Source organism: Acanthaster planci, linkage group LG21 (genome assembly GCF_054643075.1).
Source record: "Acanthaster planci isolate LZ-2023a linkage group LG21, COTS_SCS, whole genome shotgun sequence".
NCBI lineage: Eukaryota > Metazoa > Echinodermata > Asteroidea > Valvatida > Acanthasteridae > Acanthaster > Acanthaster planci.
This window is the reverse complement of record NC_141797.1, coordinates 2719342-2733373: the sequence shown is the minus strand read 5'-3', so window position 1 is coordinate 2733373 and position 14032 is coordinate 2719342. Positions and strand designations below refer to the sequence as shown.

The following is a 14032-nucleotide window of genomic DNA, read 5'->3' as shown; positions in this document are numbered from 1 at the left end:
TCACTGGAAAACCAGTAAAAACAGGACAATATTTTGAACAAAGCGGGTGTTTGTTTTTATTCAAACGTACTCTAGGCTGTTGTGAACAGTGCGGTTTATTTAATTATGTTTCTAAATGCAACTTTAACATTAGGTTGGAAATGTTCGAAATCACAAGCAGCTGCTAACATGGAACTGAGGAACAGGGTTCCAAAGGATTGATCTCTGCCCCCCGTAAAGTTTGGTAAATTACACCCCTTGGGTGTCATCTACAGGAACTGCACGAAGCATTAATTGAAGAAATTTGACAATTTTTAGTAAAGATGTCGAGGATTTATTTCAAAAAAATGAGGGGCTTGTCAAGTTTGAACAAGCAAACGCATGTCCAAATTTGCCACTCCTCCATTAGAGACAAAAGGCGGAATGGAAGGCTTGATTTTAATTCATTTATTTCTTGTTTTGATTTTGATTCACACATTTTTTTGTCACGACCCCACAATGTCAATGACGTGTTGAATCAATTCATGTGCTTTCAGCTCAGAATGGCGTGCTTGGTCTTGAAGTGACGTCAGGTGACCCTCGTCAACTGTTCGTTTCGTGGCAACCAGATCCGTGCGCTTCTGGCTACGAACTGACGACCAGGAACGAGTGTGACAGAAATGTCTTCCAAACATCAATACCGCAAACGACTTACCAGTTCATAACTGGCCTTGAACCCCCACTAAACTACAAAATTTACATCTGGCCTGTGTACCCGGATGATGTTCGAGGACCTGTTGAGATTTTCATTCCACAAACAAGAAGTAAGCTCTGTTCCTTTTCATTACTGGATAATCTTTAGTCATAATTTAAGATGTTCACATGATTTCCACTTAGGTTTTGTTGTATCTCAAACTTATATCATGAGTATAGTGAATGCTCTGTGATAATCCTGATTTGTTTAATCTCAGAGCCAACTGGATCCCCAACTGAAGTAAATGTCACCTCAGCAACACCATACAGTCTGAGTTTCTCCTGGAGTAAGCCAACGTGTGGAAGCCGAGGTGGCATCATCACAGGCTACACGTACAAACTGACTGAAGTAAGCCCGGAATCCCAAGCAGTCATTCAGTCAGTGACATCACAGGAATCGGTGACCACCGAAGGTTTACTGCCGCTGACTGAGTACAGTTTTCAGGTTGCTGCCAATACCAATGCAGGAACTGGACCATACAGTCAGGCAGAGGTAGCAACAACCATGAAAGGTTAGATGGTGTCCAATAAGGTTTGATATTGACACTAAAGTCTCTTGTAATATCTCTTCCATTTCTACCTTGCCTTTTCAACGTCTTCTTTTTGGTGTAGAGGCTCCTAAATTTCTGAAAAGGTCCTAATTTCGCTTTGGCTTAATGAACTTGGTTGCAATATAATAACTGTTTGTCAAATACAAACTAGATTTCTGCTTTGTAGGAAGGAAGCGCTGTTTTAAATTTTATCTTAAAGTTCTTCTCGGTTAAGTCGTCCTTTCTTTGACAGTAGTATTTATGTTATCGCGGTGGGTGATAGATTATCTTGCAGTCGTTTTCCATTAACATTACACAAAGGCTTTGAAAAATATTTCTGAGGGAACTAATTTAGCGCATTAAATTTTCCTGAATGAAATGTGAAAATTGGTATATTTTCAGCTTTCCATGATGAAACACGAAACACAACCTGAAGCCATTTTAAATAACTTAATTTATCAGGTTCGTCATCTTTGGCACCGGTAGCTGCTGTGGTACCAGTGATTGTTATTCTACTGATAATTGTCACCATTATGATCTATAAAAGGTAAGTTTTTTTTGATGCAATGCCTTGCAGTGCGCACTTATAGCTACAATTCTAAAACTCTCGTGCATGATCGTCAACTTTAAAATCACACAATTATCATTTTTGTGGTAGTCTTAAGGGACCGGAGTAGGAAAGAGTTGTCAATATTAAAATGAGGGATGTAGTTCCTCATGTGCATGAAGTGGCTACTGAAATCGTGACTTGAGTGTACTCGGAGAATGGACTATAGGCCTGTGTGGAGTAAGAAATTTATTACCATGTGGGTCTTTGAAATTCTTAGCCCACCACGGCGGTCCGTGGTCAGTTTGGATAATGAATCGGCATACAGATACTGTCGAAATTTCTTGAGGAACACCACAATGGCCAGTAGATCTCGCCTAGTTACGCAGTAGTTGCGTTCAGTTTTGCTCAGTACCCGACTACCGTATGCGTTTACCTGTTCCTGTCAATTGATCACTTGGGAGAGTTCCGCTCTTACCCCAACGTCACTAGCATCCGTATCGAGAATGGACTCGGCGTGTGGCGCTGGATATACCAGGATAGGCGGCTCAAGCAACCTTTGCCTTAGCGTTTTAAAGGCAGCCTCCCTTTCCTCATCCCATTTGAAGTTAGGCCTACTTCCTTTTCAGTCAGTCGATACAGTGGTCGGGCGATATCGGAAAAAAAGCCTTGATGAACCGCCTATAGTACCCAACCAACCCTAAGAAACTCTGCACCCCGGGTCAGTTGCCACAACGTAAACTTATACCACGTGCCCGAGGTGTATCACACTTTGCCGTGGGAACTTTCGGGGCTTTAGTTTTAGTCTGGCCTTTCTAAGGCCCTGCTACAACCTCCTCCCAGCGCAGTAGCTGGCCCTGTACCGTCTTTGCAAAAAGATTAACATCGTCAAGCTAAACAAGGACCATCTCCTACTACAGACCAGCAAGCACACGTTCCATCAATCGCTTGAATGTTGAAGGAGCGTTGCATAAGCCGAACGACACAATCGTCAGCAACATAAACCGCTCCGCACCACAAAAGCTGACTTTTGTTTGGCCTCTTCATCCAACTCAATCTGCCAATACCTCGATGAGAGATCTAAAGTGGAAAACCACCTTGAACCTGTCAGGGTATCCAGGGAGTCGTCTATCCTCGGCATTGGATAGGTATCCTTCAATGTCAGAGAGATTATATATAGGCGTCGGTAGTCCACACAAAATCTTTTGGAGCCATCCTTCTTTTTACCAAGACCACGTTTGCTTGGAGGGAACCTTCCTGGTCTCTCCTTTATAGGTCTAGCATTCCCTGCGTTTATGCTGTGCTTCGCACAATGAGTGCGACCGATGTCTATGTCATTGTTGGAAAAGACATCACTGTAGCAGCTCAGCAATTCTGCTTTTTCTCATGAAACTCTGCTTGGACTTCTTCCATAATCCGCCTGTACAGGTCAAAAAGATACTCCAGGTCTCCTGTTTGTTGAATTGACCCCGGTGTTAGGTCTTTTGAATCTTCTATGTCCCTCTCGTAGATGCTAGTTAATGAGTCTGCCATCGTGCATTCCTCAACTACAATCACTCGTATTCCCAGATTGAAGACTCGGATTAGAAGAACATCCTCGTCGGTCTTCACCAGCGTGAGAGCAACCACCATTCCTCTGCTGGCAACTTCACTTCTATCCACGGGTTGGCACTTCGTACATTTGTCTCCAATTTACTCAGTACTGGTCGGTCTTCTGGTGCAATCCTGTACACTTAAGTAGATGAAAGGAACGTGCTCGTGGCTTCCGTATCAACCAACAGGCTCGCCCGGTGTCTCCGAACAGTCACTAGTACAAAAAACCCACTCTGTGCACGTGTCATTTGTCCAGTACGGAAGAATATTTTCTTTGTAGGCTCATCATTTATTTGCTGTCTGCTACCTCCACGGTCCTCTGCTCTTTTTGGCCCTCGTTGTTGTCCAACTTCCCTCCAGGCCGCAGGGTCAACTGTGACCAGTTTTTGACTTCCTTTTCTTCCCTGGTAAGAGACAACCTCAGCCAAAATGTCGTTTCTGTTTGCAGTTGAAGCAAACATCGTCAGCAGTGGCCTTCCACCTATCGAGGGCGCCGTACAGGTCCTGCTTCTTCTTGAGACTCTTTCTTGAGACCTTCAATCTGTGCAGTCGTTTTCCCTAGCCACGGCCGTACTTCACGCTGATTGTTCTCTACCTCCTGTCTTATTTCTTCCAAGGGGTTTCGCACGTCGCCCTCCACTACTCTGGCGAACTTCAGGCGTCTATCCACCTGTTGTGCTTCAATCATCAGGAATCCCTCGGTGTTGAGTGCAGCCCGAACTTGTTCGTCTAGTGACGCCGGTTGTGCCCGGAATATCCCCTCCCGGACGGCCTGCTTCTGTACTGCATCAGCAAAATGACCCTTGGCAAGGTCATCACGCCTTTCATCTGGCAACTCCTGATAAACGAGTGCAGTCAACTCGCGTATCGCTTGCCCCAGTTCGTGTCGTTTCGTTTGGTTTTGGTACCTTGGCACAGCTCCATCAAATATGTCTCGGCGAGTTCTCCCTGACCAAATCTTTTTTTCAAGCATCCCCAGCATGCAGTTACACACATGTGAAGTCCTTTCCAACCCCCGTTGAACGCTCCAATACCTTCAACGCAGGTCCCTGCAAACTTGCTGCTAGGAGGAATAGTGTTTGGCCATCTGTCCAACAATTCGCAAGTCTACAGGCTTCAAAGTGTTGCGTATAATCTTGCCATGGCGTCTTGCCATTAAATCCGTCGGGAATTATATTTGAACACCTGGTCGAACAACCCGACTCACTCCTCTCAACTGTAGGCTGGCTTCTTTTAAGACTTCTTTTTCTTGGTAGGTCTGAGGATGACTTTTCCATCTCAGGTCTTGGCGCTGTCTCTCGCCCGCTCAACTGGCTGCATGCTTTCGAATGACCTAGCGGCGAGCCCCCAGGCAAGCGTTACCCACTTCATTTGTCGGTGTCCCAATTAGCGTTGCATACTCAATCATCGTTGAAGAAACTGTCGTGGGTACTTGTGCCTGTGTGTTGAAAAATGTTCGTCTTGGCTTAGGCGTTGGCCTGAATGACGATAACGAATTAAGTGTGCCGGACTCCTTGGTTGTGGAAACACTCCCGTCGTCGCAGAACTGTGTGATCTACAACCCAGTGAATGCCTCTGTTTGTTTAAGGTATGTTGGATGTAGCTGTTTGCTCAGTAGCGGTCCCAAGAGAGAAGTAACTCCCACATATTCCGGTTCTCTTCTCGAGACTTTTGTTATTCGTCTTCACCTCGCTGGACATCAAGCATTTGCAGTGATTCCGATGATCTGTAGGTGTTTGGAATTCCGTTTAGTCACCTTCTTGGGCGCTCCTGTAGGTGAATGTACTTTCTACAAGTAAAACAATCCAACTTCTGACACCAATTTTGGCGGTCGTGCACACACAACCCCCTGGTTGTCCTTGGCCAACGTCAGCGAGCGTTCTAGTCTGAGGCAGCCAAGGGAGCAGACCCGTTTGGGGCAGTCTACCACCAGGTGCAGCACGGGAAAGCAGCACAGGCGCGCAGGGTACAGCCTAGTAGTTCTCCAAGGTGAGCGCAGAAGAAAAGAGACGTAGTGTAACCAATCTAACTGGGACGGCGCTGGAACTGCTATGGGACTGACTGCGAAGGAACTGACCAGCTTGGCGCACGATTGCGATTACATCGCGCGGGCCGTCAGCATGAAGCAAACGTCTAGCGCGGCATGTCAGCCGTGGCTGACGTATGGGTACCTGTCCCCTACTTACCACTTTGGAAATGGATATTGCGTTAAAGCATTCCCAAAGACCTTTACGAAACATATATTTGAAATTAACTTAGAAGGAATTCCAAAGATATACTTCCCATTTCATCATTAAGTGTTTTACATATAGGACATGTGTTCGAAATATCAACCCAGGATAGACTGTCTTGTTCAAATGGAAGTATTTGGAAAACTGCTCCGCAAACAGTGCAAAAAGTAACTCTTAAGCACATGAGCGTGCACCCATACGCACAGAATGCACATGCAAACACTTATAACAGCACATAGGCCCTAACACACAATGATCTCTTATGAAGAATTTCCTTTGTAAAATTGAGTGAGTGCAGTGTCCCTCTGAAACACGATGGAAACGACACATTCTTGTTTATCTCTTACCTTTTTAAAAATAGAAGAAGCCGGCAAACAAGATCAGACGAAGTAAATGACGACACTAAACACCAGCACATGAATAAAACATTTGAAACAGGTGGGATTCTTAATTTTAAAACCTTTTGCGCTCAGGAAGAACAGATCCTGTCATGAGGCTGGAATGCTAATTGTGAATGCTTTGCTTTAAACGTATTCTCCTTGCATGTTTTCTCATAAATGACTGTCTTTATGAATAACCTTGCGAACTTTTCAAAAAGTTCCCAATGAGGGCGAAAGGTATTACTTCAAAAATGTACGGTTACCTTTTAAAATCGTGAAACATAGTTTGTAAAATAGTGTGAAATAATTGTTCAGAACCTTGTATCTCTATTCGTTTGGTTGTGCAAGAATTGGTTCAAGGATTTATAAAATGTCTAGTGTTTCATGAAAGTCAAGGTCACCTCTTTGTGACGGTCACCTTCTGTGTAGATACAGCCTACCAGGTTCCAGAGCCAATCCCAGAGCCAGCACCATACACAAGTCTAGGTGATGGCGTAGTGAGCATAAAGACCTCCATCAAGAAACCCAATACTAAACCTCTCACTTCTTGGACATCAAAGAATGTAACAGCTTATGAGATTCCTGAGCCCACTTTCGAACCTTCAGTGTATGCATCCATCAACGATGAAGTAGCCGTTAGGTCCTCGGCAGGGTCAGCTGAAGACAGACTAAAGCCCAAACCTCTTCCGACACCACCCATTTCGCAAGTGATCGTTGTTGACGATGATGCTTACGAGGTTACAGAATCTGTCATCTATGCATCAGTCAGCGATGGTGAAGTGGAAATGTCTTCAGAGCCGTCCAACGCTAGTAGTCTCAAGCCGAAACACCGCTCTTCACCTCAAAAGTCAACTGCAAACGGGGATAGCCATGAGCAGTGGATACAGGAGCTTTTCAGCCGCATTTCGTCGGTCAGTGTTGATGAACTTGCAGACTACATCCAGAGGAAGGAGCGGGCTAGTCAAAATGGCTTTCCTGCAGACTTCAAAGTGAGTGATCAGAGAAGGTTGTGTTGTCTCAGTTATAAGAAATGCTCAGTTATGCACAAAAGGTCACCAAAATTCCATTTAAAATTGGAAAACCTCCTAACCAAGGGAATGTAGTCTTTAAAATAGTTTATTCACATTGAATTAATTGCAGAACCAACCTCTCAAAACCATATAAACAAAGAAATGTGACAGAAATCGTTTGGGTGAGGATAAGAAATTTCTAACTGGTGAAAAACAGCTGATGATGATGACAATGACAACTATGGAGACAAAGGGGCGGAAAACCTCTGAATCTTTTAAAACACGTTAGGAAGGTAATGACATTTGATTTGAACGTGTTGTCTCTTATACAAGCCGTCAAGAAAACCCTACAAGACGACAGTTTTGATTCACGCCAAATGGGGAAAAGAACTGAGCTTATCAGAAACCTACGATGCCGTTTGCGTCTGCTGTGATTTTTTTTGTTTCTTATCAATAAATCAGTGAGGAGCATTTGTATGTGGATCACATACAAATGCTGAACTTCAACTTACCCATTAGGTTCTTTCTTCAGACTCTTCCAGATGGCCAGCAACATCCGGCAAATGCCTCAGTACAACCACACAACAAAGCAAAGAACCAATATGTAGACGCAGTTGCCTGTAAGTAATGGTTAAAATGTCTCTTTGGTTCCATCAAAATATATGTCCTGAATTTGATATGATAAATGAAATGACTTGGCCTAATAATGGCGCATGCAGTTTATTGCGGAGTAGAGACACTCAAAATGCAACGAATCAAATACAAGAGAGTTTTTTTCTTTATCTTTGGGTAAAACATGCCACAGAGCGCACCTGAGGAGGTGTAAAAATCAACTTTGAAGAGTCGTTGGGTTTTTCATATATTTGTCTCACATCCCTGTTTTATTACTAAATACTGTAAACCACTTCACATCAACAAACGTACAAGTTGTACATACACTGCAAATAAGCCATTTGTTTTATGTTGATAGATGACCATTCTAGAGTTGTGTTGGAGCCTTTGAAAAACGATCCTCATTCAGACTACATCAACGCTAACTATATCGATGTAAGTATTAGTGACATCTGTCACAGGAAGTCCTGACGGATAATTGCAATATGAGAGAACATAAGTTTAATTTGATCTGGTTTGTGAAAAACGACACTGATTTTTCGTTTTGAAATTGTTCTTAGCCATAAATCTGAGTTTTAAAGTATTCGATTTGGATGTAATTTAGCAATTTTTGCAGCACCTGACATCTTTATATGGGAGGAGATGAAATCTTCACACGAAAGTGTAAAGCTTGTTGATTACAACATTCTCCAAATAATCTAGTTGAGTTGTGAGAAAATACTTTTTACATTCTGCTCGTTGCAGGGCTGCTCGGAGAAAGACAAATACATAGCCACTCAAGGTAACTGTATACTAATAATATTAATTATTCTTTGCTAAGTTATATTTTGTATCATAACAACTGTAAGGCCGTTACAAAGACATAAAGGTGTGTTTTTTCTGTGAATAGAGTGTGTCTATTCACGTGCCATGAAGAGTATTGCAATGCAATATGTTGACCAATGTATTCGTCGCTTCTTTTTTTTTTGTTAATCAAGGACCAACTGAGTCGACAATTGGTGATTTCTGGCGCATGGTATGGCAGTTGAATGTTGACAAGATTATCATGCTGACCAACCCTGTGGAAAGTGGAAAGGTAACATGTTTCATGATTATGGAGAATGGTGACAAATTTCATTTACCTTGGCAGCAATTTTAGATTGCAATAGGCCAACCCTTAACAAGATTGACCGATTTCATGCCAGTAATGTGCACAATAGGAAAGAAAAACTGGAGGTTAGGGTTGCACTTGCGGGGCGAGGCAAAATACGGAATTTTTAGAAGGACCGTTTGTCTAGCTTATTCCCGCTTCAATGGGGACAAAATGGTCCCAAATTGCAGGAAAAGGTCCTTATTCGATAAATGAGGCCACAATGATGTATATAATATATAAATTGAAGACAGTGTCCAAATTTAATGTCAAAATGGCACGTTTATAAGGAGCGTCCTCTTCCGGGGAATCAAATAGGAGGGAACCGGTTATATCCTGCCCGTTCCTTTGTTGTTGTTGTTGGTTTTTTTTTGGTCCGGACAGACAACGCTCATTATTTTCAAAAAGTGGTGGTCGTTGCAACTTATTTGTTATATACGACAAAAGTCTTTCTTTAATCAGAAAATGCGATAGAAACAACAATTTCTCTTCTTGAGTGCATATAATCCGGAAAGGCTTTGAGTTGGTAATTGTTTATCGTGAAAGGGCTTTTCATGTGGGTAACACAGGGCACACTTTTTTATATACTGTGGTTCCCATGTCTTTTTTTTTAGTTGAGGGAGAGTCAGTCGGTCAATAATAAATATAAATAAAAATTAAAATAGGGGAAAGTGCACTATGTATACTTGTCACTTGATTTATATTGGGTTCCATGGGTGGTTGTTGTTGGCTGGTTGTTGTTTGTTGGTTGGTTGTTTGTTGGTTGTTGTTGGTTGGTTGGTTGGTTGGTTGTTGTTGGTTGGTTGGTTGGTTGGTTGGTTGGTTGGTTGGTTGGTTGTTGGTGGTTAGTTGTTTGTTGGTGGTTAGTTGATTGTTGGTGGTTAGTTGTTTGTTGGTGGTTAGTTGTTTGTTGGTGGTTAGTTGTTGTTTGTTGGTGGTTGGTTGTTGTTTGTTGTTGGCTAGTTGTTGTTGGTTGTTGTAATTTGGTTTTTGTTGGTTGCTTTTTGGTGGTTAGTTGTTGCTGGTTGGTTGTTGTTGGTTGTTTGCTGTTGGTTGTTTGCTGTTGGTTGTTTGTCGTTTTTTGGTTGTTGGCTTTTGGCTTTTTATTTTTTTTTTGCGTGGCGCTGCCGCCATGTATATAAATACAATAGGTCCGCTCCCAATGTACTTATACCTACAGTGCCACTCGTTCTGCTAGTAATGCTGTACTGTGGAGTTCAACTGTCCGTACGTTGATAAGTTTAGGCGAAATCTTAGCACACACGTACATTTTAGCGCTGTTTTGTACGGGTCATCAAGACCTCCTTTTTTAAGACAAGGTCCTCTCAGCAGGGTCAGTATAATTTTTTTTTTCGAGATTTGGAACCGAATATAAGGAGTCATAATATTTTTAAAAAGGTGTCCTAGCGGAAATTGATTTTATCAGTCTAAAATGACAGGATTGTTAAATTCTAATTAACCATATGGTCTAATATATCCTAGGATGGGTGTAAGCAGTACTGGCCTGATTCCGGATTTACTAATTATTCTAACATCGCCATTAGTATTGTGAAGGAAGATGAGTTTCCCGACTACACAGTGCGTGTTTTCCAGATAAACAAGGTAAAGAAATATAGTGTGTTTTAGGACAAGCAGTTGGACACTAGTCTATACAAATTATGTGTTCTTTAACACAATTACCCCCCCCCCTTTATCTTGTTCATGCGACTTTTGCGTATTCACTATCAGGGAATAAGATTACAAACAAAAGCCCACTGAAAGACGGAATATTGAACAGCAGTTTCCAATGAGAAACACGTTATGATGGTAATGTTATATTTCTTACTATCATGACACGGAAGAGACTCAGGCTTACAATGGTTTCATTTTCTTGCTTTCATGGCCGACTTGCCATGCAAATGTAACCACTTTAATGTGTTAACTATTCGTAATACAGTTTTTCAGTAAGGAAGACAATCGTCTTGTGACGCAGTTCAACTTCAAAAATTGGCCAGAGACCAAACCACCCAAGCCGACAAGTCTGCTTAACTTCATACATGTGGCAAATGCAGAGCAAAGTGAGGGACGGACCGTTGTCCATTGCAGGTAGAAGTTATTTAAAAAAAATTGTCTTGAATGTTAGTTAATAAACTATAAAGCTCATCTTTTTCTTTATTTTTTTACAGCAACACAAGTGGTCCGCTGAAATTCTTACGTGTTCTCCAAATCCTTTAAAATGTCAGAGTCTACTTTTTCAGTTCATCTCACTGGACCTTGCAGTTAATTACCCTAATCGTTTCATCAGTAAAAGAATTTTTATCCCCCTCAAAAGTTAGAGCATTGTCTCTAAAACAATAATATTTGAGTGTTCAACCGAAAAAGGAATGATTTAAAAGTGGCTACATGCCTCAGGGGACAGCGTGCTGCCCCAGCTCTCGTCTGCTGAATACACCAATTATGTCATGTTAGCCAACCAAACAACAGGATAAAAACCGTTTTGGACCTATCCTACGTGTTTGTATTACACTATTACTTGTACCACGGTTACTTTTGGCCTTTGCTTATATTCTTCAAAGTAACGGAATCGGCCGCACAGGGACATACATCGCTCTGGACTCCATGCTAGATCAGATGCAGAAGGAGCGACAAGTTGATGTGCTTGGCTTCATCTATCGGATGAGACAAAAACGAATCAACATGGTGCAGACTCCAGTGAGTATATGAGTGCATGAAAATCAAAAGGAGAACGCCTAAAAACAGTTGGCAGTGGTAGATGATGTTAAGGTAATTCTACATAACAATTAAGAAGCAAGGAAGAACATCATCGTCTCAATGAAGGGTTTCAGAATACAATTTGGTGTGATGTTGTCAGTTGTTACCAGGCATTTAGAATTCTTTTTGAAATTTGTTTTTAGGAGCAGTATCGCTTCATTTTCGACGCTTTGTTAGCGGCCTCCAAAATGGTTGACACTCCGTACGAGAATATAAAGGAAAGCACGAAAAGGATGAAATAGTACAATGCTTAATCAACAAGAAGTATCTACGTGACTTTGGCTTCCCCAGTGACATAATGAAATGCCTCCCAGCTTCGGATAAAGATATGAGTACATTCCTCCAGCCCTCACTGATTGTAACAGCTCCTCCAAGTTATAAGCATTGGTTCTCCGTGGCTTGGAGGGCATGGAATATACACCACATAACGTTAGGTCTCTTTGTTCTCCCCCATTTTAACAAAATAACTATATCTGTTGACGGTTTAGAGCGTTTCAGCCAGAAAAACCGGTGTCCTTGACGGCAGCTTATAATCCCAGGGTTAGGGATATGCAACCCCGTCTTCTTGACCAGGGGATATCAAATGACTTTTTTTGGTATTGTTTCGGCTTTGAAAAATATTCAAAGCGAGTTCTGATAAAGCATTTTGAAGTTTGTAAACCACGTTGGTATTGGTGGTGTTTGTATGATATTCTGTTTTTATGTTTATGCGGTATGAAATTTTACACGGACCTATTCTTTATTAATGGAATACAAAATTTAAAGTAATTGTTGTCAATCCATTTTTCACGCGCCATGGGTGCTTTTTGCTTTTGGAAATACCAGGGTGGAGACGACAACAGGTGACCTGGAACGGTCAGTCCTTGATTCATGTCTAGCTTCAAAGTTCTATTCTTAATGCTGACAGATTCTCTAAAACGTGATGTGTTCTTGTTATGTGGATCTTGCTGTAACTATACGCATATAACCATAATTCTCTTTTCAAAATTGATATTAATGAATGTTTAGCTGTAAATACTGTTAAAAAAAAACGATTGCACTTGTAATTTGAATCAGCTGGGCTGCTGTAAAATGGGATTATGATATAAGTAAAGGTACAGCCACTGACTTTGAACTTGTTCAGTAAAAAGATCTTTCGAGTTATTAAGTATCATTCACCCTGATTGTTTACTTTCCCCAGATGTTTCCGAAAAGGACATGTTTCATTTGACAAGTAAATGGTGTAATGTAATCTAAACGACAAATCAGATGTAAATGGACTTTACAAACCGTGTTACAGGTTTTTCCTGTTACAGTTTCTGCAGTTTAATTCCAGTAACAGGTGCATGTAATATTAACAGCGCTGTTGCCTGTATTTTTCACCATAGTGATTAAAATTCTTTTTTTGTGATTTGTGTTGGCATAAGAATGTTGGGACTGTACTTTCCAACCTCTTCTCTGCCCCGTAAAGTTGTGTGAATGGACGCGGAGCAAGACTAGTATACAATTTCTTATTTCCATATTCAGTGGAGACTACACTCATTGCCACCGGTAAGCGTCGTGCAAAGTATGCCTGTGCAAAGTATGCCTGTGATCTTTGATATATACAGTCTGAATTTATCGCCTTTTATGCGTATAACTTATAAGGGGAAAGCCTGCCAATATTATATTGTTTAGAACTCAACTTTATTAACTGACATTGCCGAGAAATTGAAGTATTAGGACACTGAGCTAGCACTGCATAAAATGTTTGTGAATAATATAGCCCGCGCAAAGACAATATAATTGCATTTCTTTACCTTCACCGAACAAAGTGCTTCGTATGCCCCCACGGCATGGCGCTCACGCGCCTGCTTTGATGTATTTTGCATTTTTTCGAACCAAGAAAGGAATGACAAAAGAAGAAATAATTTGCAGGGTTGTGTTTTTGTTTCTGTGCAACTATAGGCGTTTTCAATTTCAGAAATTCAATTGGGGACGGTTGTGGGATAAAATCTCATGATGCATCGTATACGATGAACTCCTACAAAGCATACACAATACAACACACAGTATATAATTTTAATCGTAAACACACAATAAAAAATTGGTATGTATCCTTCTTTTTCTGTTACTTTTAGAATTTATCCAATATATGCCTTTTTTTATTTAACGCCGGCAGGCATTTTAGGTTTTCCAAGAATACGCAAAATGGCATTGTGCCATGCATATGTAATGCACGGTTTTCGACCTCACCAACAAGTTTAAAAAATGGAGTTGTAAGACAAGAGAAGGGATTGGAATTTAGGAGGGAGGATTTCAAGTCCGGAGTACTCCAACCAATCCATATATTGGCTAACAATCTCTAGTGAATTTCAGATCTTTATAATCTTATATTACCACTCTTTTAAAGCGATTGACATAATTATTAATAATGCATGAGCTCAGAGGATGCCCTCTTTCGAAACTGTTGGATCTCGTTTTGAAAAAAAAAATACGCCCCCGGGGCTCTGCTTAAAGTTGGGTCTCACACCGATATGACCGCACAGATCAGGGGAGTGGGGTCTTTGCTCGGTGGCG

The 14032-nt window shown here is 41.4% G+C and overlaps 2 protein-coding genes across 2 annotated transcripts in view; both read left to right on the top strand.

Moving 5' to 3' along the window:
* LOC110990759 (uncharacterized) overlaps nucleotides 1-14032 on the top strand; it is a 58398-nt gene that overhangs the window by 11789 nt on the left and 32577 nt on the right. The gene's annotated exons all lie outside the window — the stretch shown is intronic.
* Nucleotides 852-12902, top strand: LOC110990846 (receptor-type tyrosine-protein phosphatase alpha-like). Its single transcript, XM_087130979.1, has 13 exons — nucleotides 852-1223; nucleotides 1704-1788; nucleotides 5974-6050; nucleotides 6422-6981; nucleotides 7535-7622; nucleotides 7973-8049; nucleotides 8359-8395; nucleotides 8592-8689; nucleotides 10226-10345; nucleotides 10680-10828; nucleotides 11299-11434; nucleotides 11638-11791; nucleotides 11949-12902. The coding sequence occupies exons 1-12, from the start codon at nucleotides 1217-1219 to the stop codon at nucleotides 11734-11736; spliced, it is 1533 nt and encodes a 510-aa protein (XP_086987105.1). The 5' UTR covers nucleotides 852-1216; the 3' UTR covers nucleotides 11737-11791; nucleotides 11949-12902.

Bases quoted from the DNA above. Each gene is read 5' to 3' on its own strand.
- LOC110990846 (XM_087130979.1), top strand. The intron at 6,051-6,421 runs GTGGGATTCTTA...CCTTCTGTGTAG, and splicing joins GAATAAAACATTTGAAACAG to ATACAGCCTACCAGGTTCCA. The intron at 10,346-10,679 runs GTAAAGAAATAT...TTCGTAATACAG, and splicing joins GTGTTTTCCAGATAAACAAG to TTTTTCAGTAAGGAAGACAA.